The sequence below is a fragment of the Aureobasidium namibiae genome, assembly GCF_000721765.1.
Source record: "Aureobasidium namibiae CBS 147.97 unplaced genomic scaffold scaffold_6, whole genome shotgun sequence".
Taxonomy (NCBI): domain Eukaryota; kingdom Fungi; phylum Ascomycota; class Dothideomycetes; order Dothideales; family Saccotheciaceae; genus Aureobasidium; species Aureobasidium namibiae.
The window spans coordinates 894,109-918,714 of NW_013581203.1; the positions used below are offsets into that span (position 1 = coordinate 894,109).

General features: G+C 51.3%; 12 protein-coding genes across 12 annotated transcripts; 5 read left to right on the plus strand and 7 right to left on the minus strand.

The window, feature by feature from the left end:
• Nucleotides 1-4: 4 nt before the first annotated feature.
• Nucleotides 5-751, minus strand: M436DRAFT_43469 (uncharacterized protein; the record flags this gene model as incomplete). The annotated part of the gene is made up of 1 exon (XM_013572944.1): nt 5-751. The coding sequence occupies one exon, from the start codon at nt 749-751 to the stop codon at nt 5-7; it is 747 nt and encodes a 248-aa protein (XP_013428398.1).
• Nucleotides 752-1,427: 676 nt separating this feature from the next.
• M436DRAFT_43722 (histidine biosynthesis trifunctional protein) lies at nt 1,428-4,096 on the plus strand (the record flags this gene model as incomplete). The annotated part of the gene is made up of 2 exons (XM_013572994.1): nt 1,428-3,843; nt 3,903-4,096. The coding sequence occupies 2 exons, from the start codon at nt 1,428-1,430 to the stop codon at nt 4,094-4,096; spliced, it is 2,610 nt and encodes an 869-aa protein (XP_013428448.1).
• A 652-nt stretch (nt 4,097-4,748) lies between these two features.
• M436DRAFT_44451 (FabD/lysophospholipase-like protein) lies at nt 4,749-6,184 on the minus strand (the record flags this gene model as incomplete). Its single annotated transcript, XM_013573143.1, has 3 exons — nt 4,749-5,775; nt 5,825-6,106; nt 6,162-6,184. 3 exons carry the CDS (start codon nt 6,182-6,184, stop codon nt 4,749-4,751), a joined length of 1,332 nt encoding a protein of 443 aa, XP_013428597.1.
• Nucleotides 6,185-8,327: 2,143 nt separating this feature from the next.
• M436DRAFT_62900 (uncharacterized protein) lies at nt 8,328-8,825 on the plus strand (the record flags this gene model as incomplete). The annotated part of the gene is made up of 2 exons (XM_013573210.1): nt 8,328-8,535; nt 8,638-8,825. The coding sequence occupies 2 exons, from the start codon at nt 8,328-8,330 to the stop codon at nt 8,823-8,825; spliced, it is 396 nt and encodes a 131-aa protein (XP_013428664.1).
• A 1,548-nt stretch (nt 8,826-10,373) lies between these two features.
• Nucleotides 10,374-11,550, minus strand: M436DRAFT_80942 (sorbitol dehydrogenase-like protein; the record flags this gene model as incomplete). Its single annotated transcript, XM_013573358.1, has 2 exons — nt 10,374-11,322; nt 11,375-11,550. The coding sequence occupies 2 exons, from the start codon at nt 11,548-11,550 to the stop codon at nt 10,374-10,376; spliced, it is 1,125 nt and encodes a 374-aa protein (XP_013428812.1).
• A 1,004-nt stretch (nt 11,551-12,554) lies between these two features.
• Nucleotides 12,555-14,203, minus strand: M436DRAFT_71936 (putative MFS transporter; the record flags this gene model as incomplete). Its single annotated transcript, XM_013573279.1, has 2 exons — nt 12,555-13,965; nt 14,019-14,203. 2 exons carry the CDS (start codon nt 14,201-14,203, stop codon nt 12,555-12,557), a joined length of 1,596 nt encoding a protein of 531 aa, XP_013428733.1.
• A 684-nt stretch (nt 14,204-14,887) lies between these two features.
• On the plus strand, nt 14,888-15,475 carry M436DRAFT_43770 (uncharacterized protein; the record flags this gene model as incomplete). The annotated part of the gene is made up of 1 exon (XM_013572999.1): nt 14,888-15,475. One exon carries the CDS (start codon nt 14,888-14,890, stop codon nt 15,473-15,475), a length of 588 nt encoding a protein of 195 aa, XP_013428453.1.
• Nucleotides 15,476-15,502: 27 nt separating this feature from the next.
• Nucleotides 15,503-16,386, minus strand: M436DRAFT_43308 (NAD(P)-binding protein; the record flags this gene model as incomplete). Its single annotated transcript, XM_013572920.1, has 2 exons — nt 15,503-15,769; nt 15,820-16,386. The coding sequence occupies 2 exons, from the start codon at nt 16,384-16,386 to the stop codon at nt 15,503-15,505; spliced, it is 834 nt and encodes a 277-aa protein (XP_013428374.1).
• Nucleotides 16,387-16,729: 343 nt separating this feature from the next.
• Nucleotides 16,730-18,530, minus strand: M436DRAFT_44093 (uncharacterized protein; the record flags this gene model as incomplete). Its single annotated transcript, XM_013573070.1, has 3 exons — nt 16,730-16,827; nt 16,894-18,211; nt 18,387-18,530. The coding sequence occupies 3 exons, from the start codon at nt 18,528-18,530 to the stop codon at nt 16,730-16,732; spliced, it is 1,560 nt and encodes a 519-aa protein (XP_013428524.1).
• Nucleotides 18,531-19,699: 1,169 nt separating this feature from the next.
• Nucleotides 19,700-20,656, plus strand: M436DRAFT_80946 (kinase-like protein; the record flags this gene model as incomplete). The annotated part of the gene is made up of 1 exon (XM_013573359.1): nt 19,700-20,656. The coding sequence occupies one exon, from the start codon at nt 19,700-19,702 to the stop codon at nt 20,654-20,656; it is 957 nt and encodes a 318-aa protein (XP_013428813.1).
• Nucleotides 20,657-21,426: 770 nt separating this feature from the next.
• M436DRAFT_43634 (NAD(P)-binding protein) lies at nt 21,427-22,479 on the minus strand (the record flags this gene model as incomplete). Its single annotated transcript, XM_013572979.1, has 1 exon — nt 21,427-22,479. One exon carries the CDS (start codon nt 22,477-22,479, stop codon nt 21,427-21,429), a length of 1,053 nt encoding a protein of 350 aa, XP_013428433.1.
• An 800-nt stretch (nt 22,480-23,279) lies between these two features.
• On the plus strand, nt 23,280-24,242 carry M436DRAFT_43987 (homocysteine S-methyltransferase; the record flags this gene model as incomplete). The annotated part of the gene is made up of 1 exon (XM_013573047.1): nt 23,280-24,242. The coding sequence occupies one exon, from the start codon at nt 23,280-23,282 to the stop codon at nt 24,240-24,242; it is 963 nt and encodes a 320-aa protein (XP_013428501.1).
• Between the last annotated feature and the right edge of the window lie 364 nt (nt 24,243-24,606).

Here is a 24,606-nt window from a genome sequence, read left to right on the forward strand (position 1 = left end):
CTCCTCAGGTCACCCTCCGTATGCCGACTATCTTGCTGAACCGAGTCTCGATTTCCTGCATACTCTCGTCCAAATCTTCTATCGTGTCTCCGTATTCATACAGTGCAACAGCAATCTCACCGACCTGTCTTGCAGTTCTTCTGGTCTGCAGACGACTAACAGCCTCAATAATGGCAAGCGCATCCGACCTTTGACGAAGCCAAACGATGCGTTTTCCAAGAGTGATGTTGCAATAAACATCACCCTGAGTTCTTGGGTCTTCCTCGTCATCTAGCTCCTTATCCCATTCCTTTTCTTGACTGCGAAGACCTTTCTCCGAATCCCATGTATCTCTTGGATTTGGCGAGAAGCTTTTACGGTATCTCCGGCGGCCGGGAACAGAATCTTGATCAAGGAAAGGTCGTTCGAGGGATCTGAATCTCCGTGTAAGATGGCGAAGAGTATCCTGCATGGACCTGATGGTCAGGTCGTCGAGCCGAGGAAGAGGCAGGCCTCTGGTACGGCGTCGCTTGCCCCACTCTTTGTTGTGGCGTCGTAGGTTTCGTAAAGACTGACGTTCTTCATACAACTGGACTCGGAGGTTGCTCAGATAGTCATGTATCTCGTCATGTGCGTTGAGAACAGTTGAAATGTTGCCCCAAAAGACTCGAAGCAGTGTGGCAATGGTGAAAGAGAAGGAAATAAATCCGATGATAGTGCTTGCTAGCGAGAGAGGAGCTAGCGTGGAGTGTGTAGATAAAGTGACACCCATTTTTGATAGGTAGAAGATTGGAATGGAGTGATATCAAGGCGGAAACGGGAGGGCACACGACATATGTAGAGGAACTTGAGTACATGGACGGGCTTGGATCATGATGGCGATCAGGAACGAAGCACTATGCTCGTCTGGTATAAGCGACTTACATGGGTGAATGACCTGGTCACTGGGGCGCATGATAGTGGTCAAGTGTTGGAGCTTTGTTTGTGAGCGGAATGGCACGACAACCGGCAAGACCAGGGGTCAGAAGCCGACGCCGATGCGGAACGTGGATGGACGGCCTACATCGGAGCATGATCACATGGAAGCAAACAGCAGACGCGACGAAAGAAATGCCGTTTGGGATGGCAGGCGCATGGCAGAGGATCAAGCTCTCTCTGCAGCGGTAATATGAATCATGAGGGCAAACATGGGCAAGCAGACAGCAGGTCTTGGTCAGTCGATTGCGAGGGAGAATCAAGACGGCGCTTGGACGAGTTGAATTGTCAGCCAATGACGAATAGTCAACTTTTTCTCAGATCGCGCCCCGCCGTCGAGTCATCTTGAAGCACCGAGATCCAACACATCTTCAACTTCTTGTCCGTTTCTACAGAAATCACGCTCCCTTAGCCTGCCAACGCTCCGACACATCTGCATAGCAACTCATACTCATACAACAGTGGTCCGCACCATGTCGGTACCATTCTTGCCCGCCATTGACCTGGCACAAGGCCTCAATGCCTCTACAGGACTTAGCGCCGCCAGCCTTGGTCACGTCGGCGCCGTCTACGCTGTCGCAACCCAACAGACCATCGATGCCGCCTTCGACCACCTCAAGCAGACCGCCACCCACTTCGCCACATACTTTGACGTAACAAAGCTCGATTCCATCGACGACATCCTGTCCTTGCTCGATGCCGGCGCCGTCAAGGTCTTTGTTTCCAGCGAGCAATTACAGAACATCCAGACCAAGAATGTTGATGCCTCGCGCCTCGTCTTGTCGCTCGCCGGTGCTGGCAACTCGGCATTGGACGTCCTTCAGGGCAATGAGGTCGGAATCTACCTTGCCGCTATCGCCGACGTGACTGCTGTCGAGAGCCTGCTTGAAGCCTACGGCTCAGAAAGACCGCCCGTCTACGTCTCGCTCGCCCAGCCCACTCTCGAGAAGGCCCTCCAGATCGCCCACATCAATGCCACTCCCGTCATTGCCGCCCACCACCTGACCGTTGACTCCAAGGCCCAGCCCAACCTCATTCCCGCCGCCCCTCTTCTCCTCGCAAACGCCACCACCGATAGACCCGATGGTCTTTACACCACTCTTGTCACCGATGAGCGCGGCGTCGCTCTTGGCCTTGTCTACAGCAGCGACGAGAGCATCTCTGAGAGTTTGCGCACCGGCCGTGGTGTCTTCAACAGCAGGAAGCGTGGTCTGTGGTACAAGGGCGACACCAGTGGCGACATCCAAGAGCTGATCCGCATCGATAAGGACTGTGACGGTGACGCTCTCCGCTTCATTGTCCACCAGAAGGGCAGAGGCTTCTGTCACCTGGCAACCCCCACATGTTTCGGTGACTATGCTGGCTTGTCGCGTCTCGAAAAGACCCTGTCGAGCCGCAAGCGTTCAGCCCCTGAAGGCTCATACACTGCTCGCTTGTTCAACGACCCCAAGATGCTGTCAGCAAAGATCCTCGAAGAGGCACAAGAGTTGGTTGATGCCACGGACAAGGACGACATCGCTGCTGAGGCTGCCGACGTTATCTACTTTGCTCTTACCAAGTGCATCGCCAACGATGTTTCTCTTGAGGACATCGAGCGTAACCTGGATGCTAAGAACTTGAAGGTCAAGAGAAGAAAGGGTGATGCCAAGCCCCAATTCGCCGAGAAGGTCGGCATGCAGGTTAATGGAGACAAGAAGATGGTCCAGGAAGCTGCTTCGGTGCCAAAGGCAAAGGAGGACCCGGCAGGTACCATCGATGGCAGAATCAGCATGCGTCGCTACTACACAACCAAGGAGACCAAGGATACCGTGCAGCAGGCTTTGCAACGTCCCTCGCAAAAGTCGACTGACCGTATCATGGGCATTGTCAACCCCATCATCGAGGGTGTCCGCAAGGGTGGTGACAAGGCTCTGCTCGAATACACCCACAAGTTTGAGAAGGCCACTTCTCTTACTACCACCGTTCTCAAGGCTCCCTTCCCCGAAAACCTCATGCAGATCGCCCCTGAGACTAAGGAGGCCATCGATATCTCATACGAAAACATTCGCAAGTTCCACGCCGCACAGGAGACCGAGGATCTTCGCGTCGAGACCATGCCTGGTGTTGTCTGCTCTCGCTTCGTTCGTCCTATTGAGCGTGTCGGTTTGTACGTCCCCGGTGGCACCGCCGTTCTTCCCTCGACCACTCTCATGCTCGGTGTGCCTGCCAAGGTCGCAGGCTGCAAGAAGATTGTTATTGCTTCTCCTCCTCGCTCTGACGGCTCCATCACCCCTGAGATTGTCTACGTCGCCCACAAGGTCGGCGCTGAAAGCATCGTCCTGGCTGGTGGTGCTCAGGCTGTTGCTGCTATGGCTTACGGTACCGAGTCGGTCACCAAGGTCGACAAGATTCTTGGCCCTGGCAACCAGTTCGTCACTGCTGCCAAGATGATCGTCTCCAACGACACATCAGCTGGCGTCAGCATTGACATGCCCGCTGGTCCTTCAGAGGTCATGGTCATTGCTGATAAGACTTCCAACCCTGCCTTCGTTGCTTCTGACCTGCTATCACAGGCTGAGCACGGTGTTGACTCGCAGGTTGTACTTATCGCCATTGACATGAGCGAGAAGGAGCTGCAAGCCGTCGAGGATGAGCTTCACAACCAGGCCATGGCTCTGCCTCGCGTAGACATCGTGCGTGGCGCCATCGCTCACAGTCTGACGCTGGTCGTCAAGACCCGTGAAGAGGCTATGGAGTTGAGCAACTACTACGCTCCTGAGCACTTGATTCTGCAGGTTGAGGATGCCGAGGCCTACACCGAGACTGTGGAGAACGCTGGCTCTGTCTTTATCGGCCCCTGGACACCTGAGTCAGTTGGTGACTACTCTGCTGGCGTTAACCACTCTCTGCGTAAGTTATACCATGTCTTCCCACTTTCTTCGTACACCAAGCTGACATTCTCTTCACAGCTACCTACGGTTACGCCAAGCAATACTCGGGCGTCAACCTCAGCTCCTACGTCAAGCACATCACCAGCTCAAACCTCACAGCCGAAGGTCTGCGTAACGTTGGCAAGGCAGTCATGCAACTCGCCAAGGTCGAGCAACTCGAAGCTCATAGACGCGCTGTCGAGATTCGCATGGAACACATGGACAAACAGTAGATTTGCCCGCTGCATCTCGGGCAAGCTCATCCTTGTGCGAGAAGTATTGTCGGTGCACGCATTATGAGAAAAGTGATTGTTCTTTCGTTGGCTAGACTATTGCTTACTTGGTTTCTAAAATAAAATTTACACTTCTTCATTTTCTTCTGTGTTCTTTAAATAGAAGACACATCATGATCAACAGGTGCATTCGTTCATTTGCTTGCAATGCCAACACACAATTTGTACCTGGTCTATATAGAGAAGCATCGATGTTACGCACATACAGATTCGAAGAAAAGTATACCTGAGTCGCGAGAGATCAAAATCAACTTATGCTAAATGAGCGCTCACGCTATGAAGCTCCAGTCATGTAGGAAGAAATGACCAGTATGTATCCAACCGAAATGCAAGGTAAGGACTGTACTCGAAGCATAGGAGATGTTGATGACAGGGACAAGGACAACAGTTTGGGTCTGAGTATGGGGAATCAAGACAAAAACCAAGGCGGGCGTATGTAGGGAATGGTCATGACAGGGACAAGGACAGAGATTGGAATCTGAATATGTGCAAGTCAAGAAGAGGAACAAAGGGAAAGAGAACCCTTACACTAGAGAAAAGAGATGATCCACAAGATTGGAGAGATAAGCGCTCAGCTCGGTGTGTGATACTGTCAGGCTTGTGGGCTTGATCCACTCCACTCTCCTTGTAAAGGCATGGCTGAGTCGTAGGGCCTAGTTGTTGGACTCGTGGGGAGACTCTGTGTGGAGTTTTGTATCGGGCTTCCGGGGGCAAGCTCGGGTGTCATCCGACCTGTCAGACTTTCTGGCACCGGTGTGTGCAATTCCACGGCTCCGTGTAGTGGCTCAGGCAGCGAAACTCTTCGATCTCCACTGGGAATACCGTTCGTAATTCCGTTGGGTAAACCATTATCTTCGCTCCTGTATCTGTCATCGATCGGACTTGGCGGCAGACCGGAGGATACTGTAAGGTTGCGGAACCACTCATGACCAGGGATGCGTCTCGCTCGGCGATGCTCGACAAGCTCTCTAGCAAGAGCTCTCGCACGATCTCTGACAACACCATCGTCGAAATAATCGCTGACTGCGTCTTTCATCTTGCTGAGAGTAACATTATTTTCGCCCTTTACGATCCATTCATCAAGGTTCATCTTCTTGAGGCCCTCTTCGACGTTGAATCGGTAATACATCCTGGGGTCAAGGGAATCTTGCAGGTTCTTGTGTACGACTTCGGGGTTAGTCATCTGCTTCAATGCGAATTTGACAACGCTCAGAAGATTTCTGGTGATATGCTGATTAGCTTGCTTGCCTGTGCCGAGAGAGACCAAGAAGCGTATGCCGTCCGCGCCGTTCCCAGATGTTTCTCCAGTTGGTGGTTTGCAGCTTCCGGATGGGTGATATCGATGCATAGAAATCACCTCATTTCTGGCCAGTTGGCTCGGGTTGTTCGCCAACAAACCACCATCCATCAACCTGAGACCGTCTACTTTCATTGATTTGAAGTAACTGGGAGCCGCGGACGTAGCACGTGCTATTTTCCAGATGGGAATGTCGCGTGGTTGTCGGTGCAGGCTGATCGTGAGGTCGTCCAGTGCATTAGCACTTGGAGGCGTTCGGTTGAAATATGATCGAAACATGTGTACTTTCATATCCGCATCGCTTTGCACCGCAAACACGCCACTGTATGTCCATCAGCACTTGTCCGCACGATTCGATATCAGAGACATACACGCGACATGGTATGCATCGATTCTGTACTCTTTGCTCCCTGGGCTGATGAGATCTGTTCAGCACGCTTGTGTCCGCCATCAAGGGATCATTCTTAGGGTTTCTGCTATTGCTTTTCGCGACGTCTCGGATGATCCGCTCGAGTTTCGTACAATCATACTTGTTCTGACCCAGGAGATAGAACGGCTGCTTCTTCCCGAAAACTTCGCCGCCCAAACTGGAGTAAGTGCTGATACAGTCTTTTATGCTCATACGAAGCCGACCGAGCATAATCGCGATGATCCTGTGACGTCAGCGCCTTCTATCTCTCGCATATCTTCGTCTTTGTCCGCACATACCCTCCAGTGCTCGTGCCAAACATGAAGCTGAAATAATGACAAGCAAGCGGCACGTCGTTTTTATCCCGCTCGTCTGCGTGCGGTGCTTGCTGACCTGCCGCAGCCAGGTCCTCGTCACATCTGTGCTCCTCATCTCGAATGAAAACTAGAATCTGCTGGAGAATGAGAAGAGATACGAGACCTCGTATGCCGCCGCCATCTGTCAATCTACTGTTAGCCTCAAGAGCCACAGGCCATGTAAGAAAGACGGTCGTGTTCTTACCGAATGTCAAGACCGACTCCTTCTTGTAGACTGGACAATCACAGTGGTTTGGCCGACTCATGCTGAGGTCATTCGAGGTGCTATGTTCGTGGTGAGACAGCGACAGGCTGATGATAAAAGAGCGGATCGAGTGCGCGACGTATTTGCAAGACGTTCACGCATAGTCTGAACAAGGCAACCAAGGTGGTCATCGGTTTCGTGCCAATGGCGTATCCTCTGCTGCGGCCCATATCAAAGCCTCAGCCTCAGGAAAACACTCTGAGGCTGAGGCGTTGGGGCTGTCGGCGTGTTATGTCCTGGCTGATATTAATGCGACTGCAGGAGGCTGCGTCAATATTATGCACGGCGGTCAGTCACACGCCTATCCAACTCGAGATTTTCCTCGTCGGGCAAACCACCGGTCTCTTCGATACTATATTAACACGCAATGAGGAAATGAACAAACTTACCGTGTAGCAACAACTTTACCTGCAGAGGACATGTTTCGGAGTTATGGCCTTTTCGATGCGTCCATGATGGAACATTGCTTGTCAAAGCTGCTGCAATGGCGTTCAGGAGGCCACCTTCGCTAATACCGGACGGTCAGGTCCAGCAGATTCGATTCATGTCTGGGTTCCATCTGCTTCAAGTACCCCGGTATACCTGAAGAGCCTGGCATATCGCATCAGCAGTCCACTAATGATGATGGATGCCTTCCAGGGCTCATCATGGCGAAGTGCATGCATGATACTCGTTCCGCACGTATCTGCTCCTCTACTCAGCTCCTAGCACGAAGCACTTGTACTTGCCAATCCTGACTGGTTGTCTCATGCTAAGGCACGACTCAGCCTCTGAGCTCGACGCACATGTAGTTGTGTGTGACATGACTAACGTTGCACTACTGTGTGGCAGAGCTATATGTGATTCGAGTTTCACATAGTTGCGATGGCTGTCGTCAAGCCTGACCAACCTCTCCCAGCGCCGCACCCAAGTCATGCTTGTGATATGAACGGTTCCAAGGCCTCGTATGACTGACAGTAGCGCAGAGCCTTGTCAGAACGACGAAGCCTTATTCTTTGAGTATCCGATCCTCCACAAGGTGATGTTGTCGACTTTGAATCGCCACGCGTGCTGGCATCATCGCTTCGGAAGTCTTCGGCGCGCTGTTGATGCAGTGTACACTCTACAGTAGTGGTATTGCTTGTTTCGGGTCTGGTCGTGGTTGGTTGACTTCATACCTGATTCGCAGATGCATACTGTAGATGCGCGCGTCTCGACGACTTAGGATGCGCCCAGTCCGCCCGATGTCAGGCAATGTCCCGGAATGCTTCATTTGTTGCCTCTCGAACATCATCTGCACTGTGCCGAAGCATACACAACAAAGCGACCTGTTCATCATCAGACCCGGCGGTTCTGGCTCATTGGCAAGGCTGAGCGGCAACAAGACTCAAGGTCCTCTGCCTTTTTCCTGATCTGTGTTAGCAAGCGCCACAAGACCGGTCACGGGTCTCTTTCCGGAACTCTTACTCCTGAAAGTACCAAGGTCACATATGGGCGACAGCCGACCGGTTTATCTGTCCAAATGATTGCGGAATCATCATACCTGACACAACAATTCCAGCCCCCGCCAACAGGACTGCAGAATATGCTAACTGATCTCCTTCGATACTCGCGTGGCTAGCAGCCTAGCACATCCTCTCCGGAAATAGATCGTTCATGATGTTGTCAGATGCAGCCATGCCTGTGATAGAATAGGGTTGCTATGGCTGCCGCTTTTCTGATCGGGCATGGAGAGGGGGAGCGGGATGCATGTTTGGGCCGCTCGACTGTCATATATATTATGGCAACGACATGGCAGCCTTTCACCGCTCATCTTCATCTCATATTAACTTCATCGGATATCTTGCAACATTCGTTTCTTAGAAATGCAGGATTCAAAGCACATACACAACTCAGAAGACGAATTGCCTAAACAGGAAAAGGATCTATATCCTGTGAAGAAGAGTTCCAGCTTCGACCAAAGTGAACTGATGCGAACGCCCGAAGCGGAGCCTCGAGAGTTTGTTTACGTCTACAACTACAGTGAGAATAGGACACGACGGATGAAGAAGCGAGAATTTTTGGAGAAACTTGGTATGTTGTTCAATTCATCGATATCATTGCCTCATCCTGCGGCGATGCATACATGCATACCCCATCACTAAACCAAGGAACTTCACTAACCACTTCATGTAGGAAACCAGAATTACGATCAAGCAAAGATTCCGTACTCGATAGGCAGCATTCCGATATGTACAGGCAACGACGGCTTCGGGGGTGGTGAAACCGTCGTTGCCCGGGTACATGTCAACACTGCATTGCGGTTACAGCGTTGGCTTGGAGTGCAAAAGCGATTATACATCGTAGATGCAATCAAGCTGTGAACGCAAGACCCTCGTAAACATGATTGATCGTGTCACAACTCGAGGCACACTGGAGGTCCCCTTTGATGGTGTGTCATGCTGTCTGTCTTGCGGCGTTTCTCGCACACTTGGTTTTGATGTTTTCTGTGGCGTTACTCGCGTACATCTTCTGATGTGTTCTTTCTTGGTTTTTTCTTTGTTCGAGATGTACGTCTCTCGCTTCTGTCGCAAGCAAGGATCGGCTTCTGAGGGGGAGACGATGGGGAGGATGATGTGTGGTCAGGAGAGGCTTTCAGCCTTGCGTCAGCAGACGCCTGTGGTGCTTCCGGTACATACCAACTTCCTATGCACATGTATCCACATGATCAAGGTGTTGTTATCAGCAGTGTTCCTTCCGGACGTTCCTGTTACATGATCCTGCCGTGTCATCATAGGCGCTGTTCTATCCGAAGCTCCCCTCTAGTCACATCTGCCGAAGCGCCCAATCTTGAGATCAGCTCAGGGTCACATGGAATCTATTACCCTATCACCCTCCACCAACCTTCAATGCTCACTTTCAACATCCAACATGACATGATTGGACTGGATTATTCTTCACGTTCGAGGTTTCAGATTCGCGCCGAGAGCGATAGCGATCTCGACTTGCTGGATTCCTTCTTCGTTCTGCGCGAATGCCTCAAACGTCCTCGTTCGAACTAGACTGCACGTACTCTGCTACGGTCTCGTCAATCATTTCTGTCTGTCTGATACAATGGTCAGATCGAATTCTCATTCAACTACAGAAGGTCCAATCGGCAAATTGATAGTCGACATCCCAACACGACCAAAAGACAAACCAACAACTACTGAGCAGAGACAAAACCCTTCACTGATGAATACTGACTACCCTATACGTACGAATCTATTGCTAGGGTACCAATGATGTATGGAATGCTTTCTGAAATAGGTAACGGTGTTACATTGCGAACGGGACGCTCCAATCGTTGCACGACAGTGTTGGCATCGGAAGGCTTCGCGATTGACATATCTCTTGATCCTTCTTGGCAGAAGAAACATACCAAAAACATACGTAGTAATTAGCAATAATAGAGAACAGTAGTGAGAAGTAGAACTAGAGGACAAAAGTGAAGTTTGCTGAGGCGAAGACGTTTACTGCTTCTTCCATTTTAGGACCGATGTCTGACACTGGAATCTTAGTCCAAAATCCTGGTAACACCCAAAATTCGGCCACAAAGTGCCGACGATGTTATCTGGCATTCTATTGCACTGAATCGTACGATATCTGGAGGTGTGTTATTCTCACCAGCAACACTCAACCACATTTGCAAAGATTTCGTGCGTTCTCGAATGTCTGAAAGAGCTGACAGGGTGACACTACCAGCAATAGGACACAGGCAGACCAGATCGACGCGCCCTTGTCCAAACTATGTCGATCAACTGAGTATCGAAGATTGGAAGTCAGAAAGTGTATCAAAAAAGTATCCTCATTATCATCTTATATTTATAGAGAAAAAGAAAAACGTCCAAGCCATGCATGATTGTGTGTGTAACTGTTCTCTTGTCACCCCACTACCTCGACTCGCCCTCCTCGAAACTCTGGATTTGCACCTTGATGGCGCCGGTCTTGGGGTCTGCCGCCGTCTTGAAAGCCTCGAGGGCATCCTCAATCTTGAAGCGGTGGGTGACCAATCTCTCGAGGTTCATGACACCTCCTTGCAACAGACGGATGGCTCTGGGCCAGGTGTTGGCGTAGCGGTATTGGAACTGGAGATCGACCTCGCGGGTGCTGAGGCGCATGAAGGGAATCTTGATCTCGTTCTTGCCGACACCGATGACGAAGACCTTGCCGCCGAACTTGACAGTCTGAATGGCACCTGCGATGGAGCTCTCGACACCAGTGCACTCAAGAGCGATGGCGGGCTCGACACCACCACCGAGCTCGGTAATGGCTTTTGCGAAGTCTTCAGGAGTGTGCTTGAAGTCGACCTTGTGGGTGCGAACCGAAGGGCAGAACTCCTTGGCGAACTTCAGACGGCCCTCATCGATGTCGGTGATGATGATGGGCTCGGCGCCGGCGGCCTTGACGCAAGCGAGAGTAACGAGACCAATGGGACCGGCGCCGCAGACCAGGATGGGGTCACCGAGTCTGACCTCTGCTCTTTGAACACCTGCAAGAGCAACACTGAGGGGCTCGAGGAGAGAACCGTTCTCGAAGCTCATGTCGCCAATCTTGTGGCACCACATGGCGGGGTGGTTGACATAGCGGCGGAGGAGGCCAGGGACGGGAGGAGTGGAGCGGAAGAGGACAGAGTCGCAGCCGTTGTAGCGACCAGACAAGCAAGGCTCGCACTCGCCGCAGATGATGTTGGGCTCGATGGCAACGCGGTCGCCGACCTTGAGCGACTTGACGTTGTCGTGGACGGCAACAACGATGCCTGCCGATTCGTGGCCGAGAATGTGGTCGTCTTCAACAATCATGGGGCCGATGCAGCCGGCGTGCCAGAAGTGAACATCCGACCTTGTCGTCGTTAGCTGTCGTCGTCTGTCTCATGTGGCAATATTGAACTTACCCGCAGATACCAGTGCTCTTGACTGCAACTGTGACCTCGCCAGGAGCCAGCTTCTCCTTGTTCTGAACCTGCTCGAGCGAAGGCTCGGCCTCGGCGACCCAGAGATCATGTGCAGGGTTGGTGTAAACACCAATGTTGGACAAGGTCGGCTTGACGATTGTTTGTGTTGAAGTCATTGTGATGGCTGTGGAAGGATGTCGAAGGCGAGGATTAGGACGCTGCGAGCGAGAGGAAAGAGACTATGTCGAGAGAGAAGGGGAAAGAGAAGGAGCAACAGAGAGATGGAAAATGTTAGAAATACCTACCTTCACGTCAGACTCGTGTCTTTTTGACCCGCAAAAAGATGCTTCTCCCACGAGCCATGGAGCGCATATCTAACCGGCGGGGTAATTGATCGCTCAATGAGGGGGGATAAATACACCAGACCGCCCGTGACCGGCCCTGCAGGGTCCCGGCCTACGCTTGTCGTCCTGGCCTGGAGATGCCCATAGCGGTCGCCGTGGTGCACAACACTCGTCGAAACAGCTCAGTCTCGTGGCCTCGTCCTCAAATTATCCGGCTCCACGACTCGACCCTCGAGGTTAAACACCTCTCCAACACGAGTCTTGTCCTCGAGGCTTTAAACGACGCTCGGCTTCGGTCGGTAGAATTGCTTTGATCCGAACTGTTTCATCCTTGATCGTTGCTTTCTGCGCTCGTCGTGGCACCCAGACACCTTGCTTGGGTCAGAGCACTTCGCGGTCAAGGCAGAAGGGAGCCTGCGCCGCCCGAATCCCTCCGCCGTACCTGCCTATCCTTCCCTCTCACCCGTTTGCATGTCCTGATGCAGACATGTCCGACTGCAAAAGATGCATTCTAACGAAGCTCTTCCGAATCAGGCATCTTCCGATTGGCTGATCTCAGTTCCCCACATGATCGGCGTTGGAGCCTCGGATGCATACCTTACCGTCGTATCTTGGCACCATGACCCGAATGTTTACTCTGGAGTCTTGAGTCTTTGACCAGCGACATTTCTCGCCAGGTATGTGAGCTGGACAGTGCCTGATGAGAAGCAAGCCCATGCCAGGCTTTGGTGCATGAAGAACCATCTATAGTTTGGGTAGAACATCTTCGATAAAAAACCAAACTTTTCTTGCTATGTGGGTATCTACGAGTAACATAAATATTTAAATCACCGCTTTCAAGCCTCTTCCACACTACTCTTGACATCATGCTCATATCTCGCCTCCTGAATGAAGGGACTCCTTGCTCTGATCTCCGGTCCCTTCCACAGCAAAATGATAGGCGCGCAAGCCAGTGCAAACGACAAGAATGCCAACACCGAACTCGCCCACTGATAACCAAGGTTGGTATACATGCTTGACGCAGCCAGCGGTAGAAAAGCAGAAAAGACATTCTCTCCGAATGCTACCGCTGCGATGGCCGAGCCAGCATACTTGGAGTAAGCGTCCATCAGATATTGTGCAATCGACGCGCAGACGATATTGATACCAAAGCCTACCATTCCTAGCCCAATTGCTGGAGCGATCCAGGGTATGTGCGGGTAAGACGTCCACGCGTAGATGAACATACCTCCCGTCATGCCGAAAAAGCCTCCTACCGGAGACATGTAGAGTCTAGCTTCCGGAACGGGTGTGCCGGGATCGATGGGATTCGACTTGGCAGATCGCACGTAGAAGTGTATGTTGGCATATGAGACAAAAAATCCTAGCAACTCTCCAATACCGACGGCGGCCTGAACGTATCCGGTACTGTAGGCTGGCCATCCGTATAGGCCTGCAAAGACCTGCTCAATGCTCTGAGTAAAGAGATAGACGAGACCGACAGCGAAGGCTGACCATAAAGTGAGCGAGAACACCACCCACTCTGTGCAAAGCATATATGCTGGTCTCTGGACTGAGGTCTTCACGATCTGCCAGATCGGGATGTGGTTCAATTCATCGCGTGTATATGCCTTCTTTCCAGTCGTCGCACGAATCTTCTTCGCACGCTGCTTGAGGATGACAGAACCGCGGGTTTCCTTGATGGTGAAGAAGAAGAGCGGAATCAAAGCGCAATACCAGATGATCTGAATGTAGAATATCCAACGCCAGTTGAGAAACTGGTAAATGGCACCACCGATGACGGGACCCATGGTGCTGCCAAAGAGATAGACGGTAATGTATAGTTCCATGGGTACTGTTCTGCCACGATCGCCAGCCCAGATGTCGCAGATAATGCTACTGATTGTGTTTCCTAGTAGTGAGACGCATCCGCCAGCGATGAAACGTGTTATGACCAACGTTTCGAAGTTTTGAGCCACAGCTGAGGGCACAATGAAGATGATCAGGACAATGTAACTTATCAGGTAACCCCACCTGACTCCGAAGTCCTCGAGGATGGGTAAGAGGACCATCATGAAAATGCCGCCACCCAGAGCCCAGCTCGCGATAGGCCAGTATGAGTTCGGAAATTGCGCATCGCTAATGCCAAAATCGCGATTGTAGGCTTCAGCGGCGACAGCCATGGACGTTCCGTTTATAAGGGCGATGAATGTCCCAAACAGAGCCACTGATGTAAGAATCCATTTCTTTCGGACTGGCCAGTTGAACCTTTGCACAATTCCATCAGCTTTGATTTTGTGCGAGATGGCACGCCAACATACGGATTTTCTGGGTCGTTCGGCCCATCCCAATCAACAATTACCACATCTGGGTCGATATTCTGACTGGTATGTGACTTTTCTCTTTCTATACGTTGCTGTTCATCGACCCTATTTGCTTCTAGCGTCTCTGAGCTACTGCCATTCCATGAAGGCTGGTCGTGAGCAGCTTGTACAGACTCTAGCATATCATGTGGTGGATGTCAAGAAGGAAAGCAAAGCAGCGGTCTTTTCAGAAGGAACCAAGCGACACTAGACTTGGGAGCAACAGAAGAGTGGAAATAAGCTCCTGGACAAGAAGGCGGGCCTTGGAAGTATTTCAGAAACACAGGTCGTGAGAATGCTTGGTAAGGCGGGCCTGAAAGCGAAGAGGTCATAAGACGGGTTGTATAAAAGATGAGGCTCTGACAATCTGAACAAGAAGTTGAATGCGGCAAAGAGTAGGCGTTTTTGACATCATTATGTAAAAGGAGAAGGGAAAGCTAGACAAGAGCCGGAACAACGGTTTCTAATTACCTTGGCCTCGTGGTTCCCACGATTCAAAGGTGGTTGAGGCATGGTCGGTGAGACGGCTACTGGACCATTGACCTCTACACATGCCCTGGTCGCGCTACCTAGACCGGTGTCCTGGTCGTACGATATACAACATGACCTTTCCAGAGAGATGTCATGAATATGAGGTGGCGGGACAGAGGAATAGACGTCATTATTGGATGCGAATGCAATATGCCAAGCCGCATCGAATAACCCGTTACGGTTTAGGCCGAGTGGTCAGCAAGCGTTCTTCCGACTTCGCGGCCGAGTGCTTGCTTGCTTTGTTTCGCGTCTTGGTGATGATACATGCTCGCAAGCGGGACCAAACAAACCGAACAATGGCACCTCAACTAGAGAAAGCGCTTCAGCTCATCGACGAGGCTCACGCTCAAGACCCTAAGAAGGTCACGATTGACGGACACGAAGTGCCGTACGAGCTTCACTATGCCCGCCAGATGACGCGCTATCTCGAGCAACGCGCACCCGATGCCTCGGATCCTCTCAAGCTCGCCATTCGTGCACAGCATTTCCGCCGCTGGGAGATTCCTCGAGACTCGTATCCCATGACGCGCATCGGCTACCATAGCTGGAGAACTTTTCTCAAGAAGAGACAGGCTCAACTGGTTGCTCCCATCATGGAGGAGTGTGGCTTCAACGCCGACGATATCCAAAAGACAAAGGCTATGATCGAGAAGCAAGGCTTGCGCGAGGGAGACAAGGACACTCAGGTCCTCGAGGACATTGCCTGTCTCGTCTTCCTTGATGACCAGTTTGAGGCTTTCGAGAAGACACTCGACGAAGATAAGATCATCAAGATTTTGCAAAAGACCTGGGTCAAGATGAGTCCTGAGGGCCACAAGATGGCTCTCGAGCTGCACATGTCTCAAAGATGTCAAGAGTTGGTTGAGAAGGCCTTGGCCGCTTGATCTTTTGAACTACATACAGGCAACGCCTCAAATGTGCCTGCCTCCATCTACACTAAAGTTGGTGCCCGTCACAAACTTGCCCTCGTCCGACGCCAGGAACACACAGGCATTGCCCACATCCACTGGGACTGTTAATCTGCCCAGTGGAATCGACGCTGCGAACTTGTCTCTGTTTTCCTGCGTGTCCTTGACTCCCACAAACGACTCGAATAGACCTGTTGCAGATAATAGCGGAGCAATCGCGTTGACTCTTATCTGGTCTGGTCCGTACTCTGCAGCCAACGCCATAGTCGCCTGTTGAAATGTCAGCTACCTCACCATGGTGGCTGATTGACAATGCTTACATTCGATACCGCCCCTTTGCTGGCATTGTACCACACCAATCCAGGTCGAGGGCGTACACTGCCACTGCTCGAGATGTTGATGATACTGCCACCCTTTCCTTGCTTCTGCATCCGCGGAATTACCGTCTTTACACTCCAAAAGATACTCTTGACGTTGACGCTCATGACCCTCTCAAATTCCTCTTCTGTAACCTCTGCAGTGGGCTTGTTCCTGTACGTCACTCCAGCATTGTTCACAACAATGTCCAGCCGACCAAAATCTTTGATCGCCGTTCCGACGACTTTTTCCCAGTCTTCTTGCTTGCAGACGTCCATGGTCACACCTTTGACATCCGGAGACGAGAAGGAGAGAGCCACGCTCTCGGCGCCAGAGCCATCCAGATCTCCGATGATGACCTTTGCACCTTCTTGCATGAAGCGCTGGGCAATCGCAAAGCCAAAGCCCAAGGGACTGGCTCCTCCGGTGACGATGGCGACCTTTCCCTTGAGGCGTCCGAGTGATGCTCCTCCGAGTGATGCTCCTCCGAGTGATGCTCCTCCGAGTGATGTTCCCGAGGACGAAGACATTGTGTCGTGATGAAGAGCTTGTTCTTGACGAGTGTAGTCTGTAGTGCTCGGGCAATCTTTTACGGAGCTGAAATAGAAGAACAATTGAGAAGTTACAGTCGAGCTCACCTTTGCCTATTATATGTGGTAATGTGGTGCTGAATGAGGGGTTGCAGCTGTTGCTTCCGATACCCCGCAATGATCTTCCCATTTCCGTTCTTACACGACGATCCCTCTCCTCTCACGCCCTCTTGTTTTAAGCTGGATACATGGTGGTGGGTTGACTCGCATGTGTGTTTGTGACTAACTACAAGCAAATCTGCTTCCTTGTTCAGTCCAGAGCTATATCTTAATCATCTTGCAGTTAATGCGCTGATACTACTGCTTTTCGCAAGGCAACATCGATGTCCTTGCGGCGGTACCCTGGTGCTCGCATCAAACATGTACCTGCCAGAGTCATTTCTATGTCTTCCGTTAGCATGGAAAGCCTAGCACAATAGAAGAACATGGTTATGTGGTTGTGCTTACCCTCGATAAATCTTCCAACGTCGATAGTGAGGCGAGCCTTTTTGACTGGCTGCAAGACATAGGCGTACATGCTATCAGTCATAGGCATAGTTCCATACGGCTGGCCGACAAGGGGAGCCGTTGATCTTCGCTCATCAATCTGCGGCACAAACTGCGGCTGTGACTCAGGATGGGACCTCCTGTGAGGAACCATGTCCGAAAGTGGACGCATGTATCCTGGATTTGGAAGACCAGGATAACATAGAGAGTGGTTTGGACGAGTGACGGGTGCTGAAGATATCAGATTTTGCACGTACGCAGCCACGTCCGTAGGGGATGATGCCCCAGAAGATCCCGGACTGAAGGAGCCATCGTCAGGCAACTCGATCTGGGCGTATGTTGCAGCAGGATCCAGATTTATGCCTCTCTCAGCCAAGTAACCTTCGACGTCATATGCATCGTAAAAAGAGCCATCCATGCCCATGACTCCACGCAGCAACATCTCTGCCGTCAGAGCCTCTTCAATAGTAGATCCACCAATCTTATGCGGACCGACGGTGGTCACAGCCCACGAGTTTGGCGACTGGTAACTGAGACCACCTTCTTCGGGCGGTCTGGGGTAATGGGTGCCTGCACCGCCGACGTGAATATAAGTGACGCCCCAGTTGGATAGCGGCTCTTTTGTACTTCGACTCAAAGTTGACTGCAGACTGTACTTGACTCGATCGATGCTGCCAGCAGCTTTGAGGGTCAATCTGAACACGCTGTTGAAGAGCATGGGAGCTCGAGGGGGGTCGCAAGCAAGTCGATAGGCATATTCACAGCTCGCTCGATGAAGCCTCCTAGCAAACGTCCTTTCAAAAGAGCTGTAGCTAGCTGGAATTCCAAGCGACTGTAGCATGGATACTGAGACTTGGTTGTTTGAAGTGTGCTCCGAGCGGTCCGTTATGCCGACGGGAGTAGTGAGCGGGCTGAATGTGGTCTGCTTGACTGCAGTGCGAGGCGAGATGCTGCTTGCGTCCGTACCATCCTTGTCACAGAAGCTCGAACCTGCAGTAGATTCAATCCCGAAAGGACCAGTCTCCGGAGATCCACTCAAACTCAGCGAGTCAATTCGGCTCTGACCAGCAGAGTACTTCTGAACGAGATTTTGTAGTTCTGCCAACATAGGAGGTGGGGCATTGGTTGCAGAGCATTTCTCGGAAAAGTTGATGAAAGTTTGGTTCATCGACTGAATGGTAGACTGCAGTTCTGCAACTTGATTACGGAGTTCAGTAATGGTATCCTCCTTTCGCTGTCGGTAGGCCCTTTGAGCCAGACGGATCTGCGACCTTCGTTTCTGTCAAAGTCAGCATATCGCTGGTATGAGAGGTGGTGATATTGTGTCAACGGCGTTACAATCACTTGGCGCGAATCTTCGTGTTCGTTTGCGTTTTCTTATCTTCTCTTTCTTGGTTTTCGGGTTCATATTGTTATTTTCCTCAAGTAAACAAAAGAAGACTAACGTGACTTACATCAGCGTTCGATTCGTCCTGTGTATCTAATCGAGGTCTTCCTCTTTTCTTGCTCTCGTCATTATTCAAGTCAGACTCGTTTCTCGATCGCTTCAACTTGTTCTTCTTCTCAAGTGGAGGTGAATCAATCCGACTCGCTGGCATGTTCGCGCCGTATTCTCGTCAGCCGATTCGGGCGACTCGAATATTTTGGTTCAGGGCTTTGCTTGAAGCCTCGAAGCGGCGATAGAGGTCCTGTCAAGTCCGAGTCGCTCGTGCTGTTCAAACCGATTTACACGTTTTGCAGTCGGGAATCTCAACTGTAGCGATGACACAAAAGACCGCTGCTGCAATTGATCAATTAAGTTTTGGATATGGTAAAAAAAGAGGAAGAAGATCAGTAATCGAATGTTGGGGAAGTGATGAACGTGTTGGACCGTTGCAGGCGGAGGCGCATGACAGGCTGGCGCCAAGCGTTTGCGCTATTTCCCTCAACATCATTTGTCGACCGAGGTTCGCCGTCGTTGATCCTGTATGTGCATCTCTCTACAATTCGTATAAAGAGAGCGACCAAGAACGAAAGATCGTTCAAGGTCAAAATCTTGGCTGGCGTATGTTGTGATTTACGATCCGTTACTCAGGCATGATTCAGCTTGAGGACCGGCAATCTTCGCATGCAGGCCATAGGATGACCTTGAATTGTCAAGTTCACGGACCCGACCTCGAACATAGTCCTCTGTTGCTTCACACATGGTGAGATGCGTGATGGTTTCGCATGTCTAACAATCGGCAGTAGTATACGTACGGTACTAACACACTTTTGGAATTTGACAACAAACAACACTTTAGTACCGGAACTTTTGCTAAGCGACCTCCAGCAATAAAACTAGACCAAGAGGGAAGCATGCGACACTCAGACTTCTGCAGCGGTTGTGGCCACTTGGGACATCATGTTTGCAATGTCTTCACGGATTCTGCGTCTCGCGCTAACAAATCCTCTCTGTCTTGCCAATGCCTGAAACTCCTTTCGCTCGCCTCGATGTTGTCTTCTGGTTATGGAATTCACTTCTTGTTCCAAAAGCTGGAGCAACTCGTTTGGCCCTATGTTCTCAAGTAGATGCAGACATGCATGTCTTGTCTCAAAACGAGCTGCCCACATCATCACGTTCGTTGCAATGCTTGAGCGTCTCAGACGTGCGAAGATCTGGAAAATTCCATCGTCAGGATCTTTTTCTACAAAAACGGCACTATGCTTTTGCTCAAGCACACAGTCTTTTCCATCTACAGAGCAGCACCTCCGCTCTTCCAGACAGTATCATCGCGCACTATCAGCGATGGATCTCAGAAACAAGCTTTCGAAAGGCACGACCATTGAGTCATTCAACGATGTCAAGCTCAAGTACAAGGTCAACAAGTACATCGGCAAGGGTAGCTTCGGCAGTGTGTTCGAGGTCAAACGAGCCAAGGATTCCAAGATCTTCGCCATGAAGGTTATTCCCTTGACTGGATCCCACCACAAAAGGCCCAATGAGATGATCTTTCGCGAAGAGGCCACAAGACTCATGCAAGTTGGACATCACCTGCACATCATGGAGCTTGTGGACGTTGCATCTTTCGATAAATATGGAGCCCTGATCATGGAGTGTGCTACCGAAGGCAGTCTTCTGAACGTCTACTATCGTCTTTCCAAGGAGCATCATGCAGCACTATCGCAGCGCGTGGCCTACGAGATGACTGAAGCACTTCATTGCATCCACTCCCAGGACCCAGCAATCGTTCACAGAGATCTCAAGCCCGACAACATCTTGGTCTTTCTCTCCGGCACAGTACAGAAGCCATGCTACCTCTTCAAGCTCGCAGATTTTGGCATCTCAAAAACCGTCGACGATGGTGAGGAAGACCCAGCCTTGAGAATTGTCTCTGAGCCCATGTCGGGACGAGCCTATGCACCCTACAGAGCTCCCGAGACCGCAAAGAGGCTTGGAGCCAAACACCCTCGCGGCTACGAAAGCAAAGCAGACATCTACTCGCTCGGCGTTGTTCTCGCACAGATCCACAACAATGCTGTTGGCAGCGATGAGTCTCCCTCACTATACAATATACCTACAAAGGCTGTTCCTCTCGTCAAAGCCATGTTGACACACGACCCCTCGAAACGCCCCTCAGCTCAGGACTGCAAGAAATATTCTTGGTACAAGGAGGGAGCTGCAGTTGTCATTCACAAGGTCACCAACGGATCCAAAGAAGGAGACAACCTCGGCAAGAGCATGCAACGTCTGAGCATCGAATAGTCTACGAGACCTGTCTTCAGGCAGCTCGATGGCCCACTTGGTCGTAAGAGCTGGATGGCGCAGATCCGACGAAGATCAACATGATTAGATGCAGCAGAATGAGAGTATTCTAATCATCAGAGAACATGGATAGATTCCAGATCAAGGGATGGACTCATGAACCAGAGGCGTTTTTGCTTTACTACTTATTGCCAGCATATCAACAGTTTACCAGCTGATTCCTCAAGCTTTATACTCATTCCAATACACTTTTGTTTCAAGGTCGTCCACTATGCCTGCCGTTCGGCTTGAATAGCATCCACAAATGCTAGATCTAACTCCCACACTCCTCCTACGAAGGGATAGAGCAAACTTCGACAAAGTAGTGCTTTGCTATAGAAACGACTCTGTTTTTGAGACTGCTGTGCACTTTCACAGCCACACGCATTGCATAATCTTGCGAACGAGGAGAGTGCGCGCTGTCCCTACCCACCTCTACGTAACTCCCTGCGCATCACATCAGCAAAGTGTTTTGTTTCTCACACTCGTATCGCGTGTCTCTGCCTCGTAGCCAAGAACAAGGCACGATTTCACGACTAGAAGAAGGCTGTGGTCTAACCATGGTGACAGTGTACACACCAGCAATTCATGAAGGATTTGTTTACAATTACACCTGATGGTCACGCAAGAAAGACGAAGAGTGGTGGCCTCAGACGTAAAGGTAGAAGGTAAAAGGTAAATGATTTGTATTTTGTTTATGGGTCGTGTCTCATATCTTTTTAGTGGCACATCTACTGGAGCTTGGAGATCTCCAAGACGGCCTTGCCAAAGTTCTTGCCCGAGAACAGGCCAAGAAGGCCCTCGGCAGCATTGTCAATGCCCTCGGTGACACTGAACTGGGGCTTGTAGGTGCCCTCGTGGATCCACTTCTGGACGTTCTTCTGGTGGTCGACGAAGTACTTGGGGCCCATGCCTTCATCACCAACGATGAAGCCCTGGACCTTCAGGCGCTTTGCGACGATCTGCATGAGGTTGCGGATAGGGTACTGCTCGCCGGGAGCGGTGTTGTATTGCGAGATCATGCCGCAGCAGATGATGCGACCGAAGTTGTTCATGGCGTTAATTGCGGCCTCGAGGTGCTCACCGCCAACGTTCTCGTAGTAGATGTCGACACCATTGGGGGCGAGTCTGGCGAGGGCATCGGCAGGCTTCTCGTTCTTGTAGTTGAAGGCACCGTCGAAGCCGAGGTCGTTGGTGATGTAGTCCTTCTTCTTGTCGTCACCGACGGAACCGATGACCTTCAGGCCCTCGTGCTTGGCGAGCTGTCCAACGAGCTGACCGACGGCGCCAGAGGCAGCGCTGATGAAGATGGTCTCACCCTTCTTAGGCTCACCAATGGCGTAGAAGCTTGAGTAGGCGGTAAGACCGGGCATGCCGAGGGCACCGACGAAGAGCTTGGGGTCGAGGTTGTAAGGGTTCTCGAGCTTGCGGGCAGAGGCAGCCTGGTCCTTGGAGACGGCGCTGTACTCGGCAGTGTCCTGCATCATGACGACGACATCGCCGGCCTTGAACTTGTCGTTGTCCGACTTGAGGACGGTCGAGATACCGGAGTTGGTGATGGGCTTATCGAGAGCAAAGGGAGGGGAGTAGGACTTGGTGCTGGCATCGCGCATGCGGCCGCGCTGGTATGGGTCGAAGCTGATGTAGTGGTTCTTGACGGTGAAGCCGCCCTGAGGAGGTGCCTGCTCGACATCAAAATCGGTCGACTCGATGGTCAGGTGCTCGCCAGGCACGGGGAGGCCCTGGGGGACCTTCTTGAAGATCAAAGCCTTGTTCTGAACCATTGTGTATATGTGTGAGGTGTGAAAGGATGGAAGTCTAGCGGAAGAGGGAGATAGAGGGAAAGAAGACGAGGGGAAAACTTCTTAATAAGAGGGGAGCAACTCGATCAACATGACGAAAGCGCAGGCAAGGCCACGGAGGAGCTTATAAAGCAAAATACCCAGGCACCGTCAGGCTTACCAAGGCGCCGTGAGGGGCTCCATCCTCTCCGAATGGGTCCCTCGATCTCACCGAGAGGAGCTCGCTTGACCTCGCATTGTGATTCGACTGCTTTGTCATCTTTGACTGGTTTGTGTCATGTCAATCATTCGAAACGAAGAGAAGGCGAATCTTGTTCTTCTCAGGGTCTTGCTCTGAGCGATTATCGATAAGCCTTCAGTGCCTCGGTCTTTTTGCAAAGTCGTACCGAGCTTGTCGAGCGGCTACCTGGCCTGCTTTGACTCTTATAGCCGTACACGATCTGTATACAACTAAGAATTGCAGTACCGAGCATCCCTGCCATTATCGCGACAAGAGGAAATCCATAATCTCCATGTTAGACTCGTTGTCGATGTGCGTTAAGTAAACATGTTGTTTCCATCGGCTGTTTGAGTTTCGCACTCGCTTAGAATCGCCATCTCTGGACAGACATGCGAATCTTTCGAAAATGCTTCCAGAGCCTCTCTCTCGTCTGACATTGCTCTACACATCAACTATACGGCATCTCATATCCGACAGCTTGGCCTAGATTACTCTACACATCGACCGCGGCATCTTGTTTCCGTTAGAGAGCCCATTAATTGTACTCGACATGTCTACTTTCATGGATCCAGTAGCACAGTCACTCAAGGATGCGCCTGCCTTGATTCTCGACGGGGCCATGGCCACAGAGCTGGAAGCTCGTGGACTTGATCTTAGCTCAAAGTTGTGGTCTGCTAAAGCTCTGGAAGAGACACCCGAGGCTATCTACGGCGTACATCTTGAGTACTTCCAAGCTGGTGCTGATGTTGCCATCACTGCAAGCTACCAAGCAACCCCTCTTGGTCTATCTCAACACCTAGGCATGAGCCTTGAGCAGTCTCAGAAACTCATACGTCAAAGCGTAGAGCTTGCTCAACAAGCTCGTGACACTGTCCTCCAGGAGGAGCACCAGAAGAAACCCTCCGCTCAGCCAAGGAAGCTTCTGATTGCAGGAAGTGTCGGGCCTTACGGTGCTTTCCTCGCCAATGGAAGTGAATACAGAGGCGACTACCACCTGTCAGATGACGAGTTCAAAGACTTCCACCGACCTCGCATTGAAGCTCTGGTGGCAGCCAATGTAGACATTCTGGCTTTGGAGACTATTCCATCCCTGCCGGAAATTAAGGCTCTGATCAAACTGCTCGAGACCGACTTCCCAAACACACCCGCCTGGCTGGGTGTCACACTGAGGGAGTCGGACGCATCTCTCCTGAGTGACGGCTCGTCAATGGCTGAGGTAGTCAAGCTGGTCAATGCTTGTAAACAAATGGTCTCTGTCGGCGTCAACTGTATTCCCGAGCAGAATGTAGCCGCAGCATTGGATTATCTTAAGCCTCTGACCGACAAGCCTCTGATTGTGTACCCGAACTCTGGCGAGACATGGAACGCCGAAGCCCGGATGTGGAATGGTCCACGCGTGGAGGGCAAGGAGCATGCTGAGCTGGTTCGAGAATGGTTCTCCAAGGGCGCGAGAGTGATTGGAGGGTGCTGCCGCACCGGCCCCAAGGACATCCAGAACACCCGCGATACCATCGCGTCTCTATAAGTGACGAGACTATTCTTGGTATTTGGGAAAGATGAGACTTGCGGACAGGCAATCCACGAGCCCCAGTCAGACGTGTAGGCACTACAAAAGTTATGCGCAGAAAAGGTTGGCCGGTGCTCATATTGGCTTGATATGCTCTTGCGACTCGGGGTCTATCGAATCGACCATGCCGAGCCTCGATGAGCAAGAGCTAACCATATGACTAGTATGTATTTAGTAATCACCAGACATCGCGCAGCCTTGGACGAATCACAGCTTGTGGACGAAGATGCTATCAGCCTTTACCTTTTCTAAGGTTTCGCTGTCAACCATGGCGCACGTTTGATGCACTTCAATCGCCGAATTCTTAGTGAGGTAAATCGGA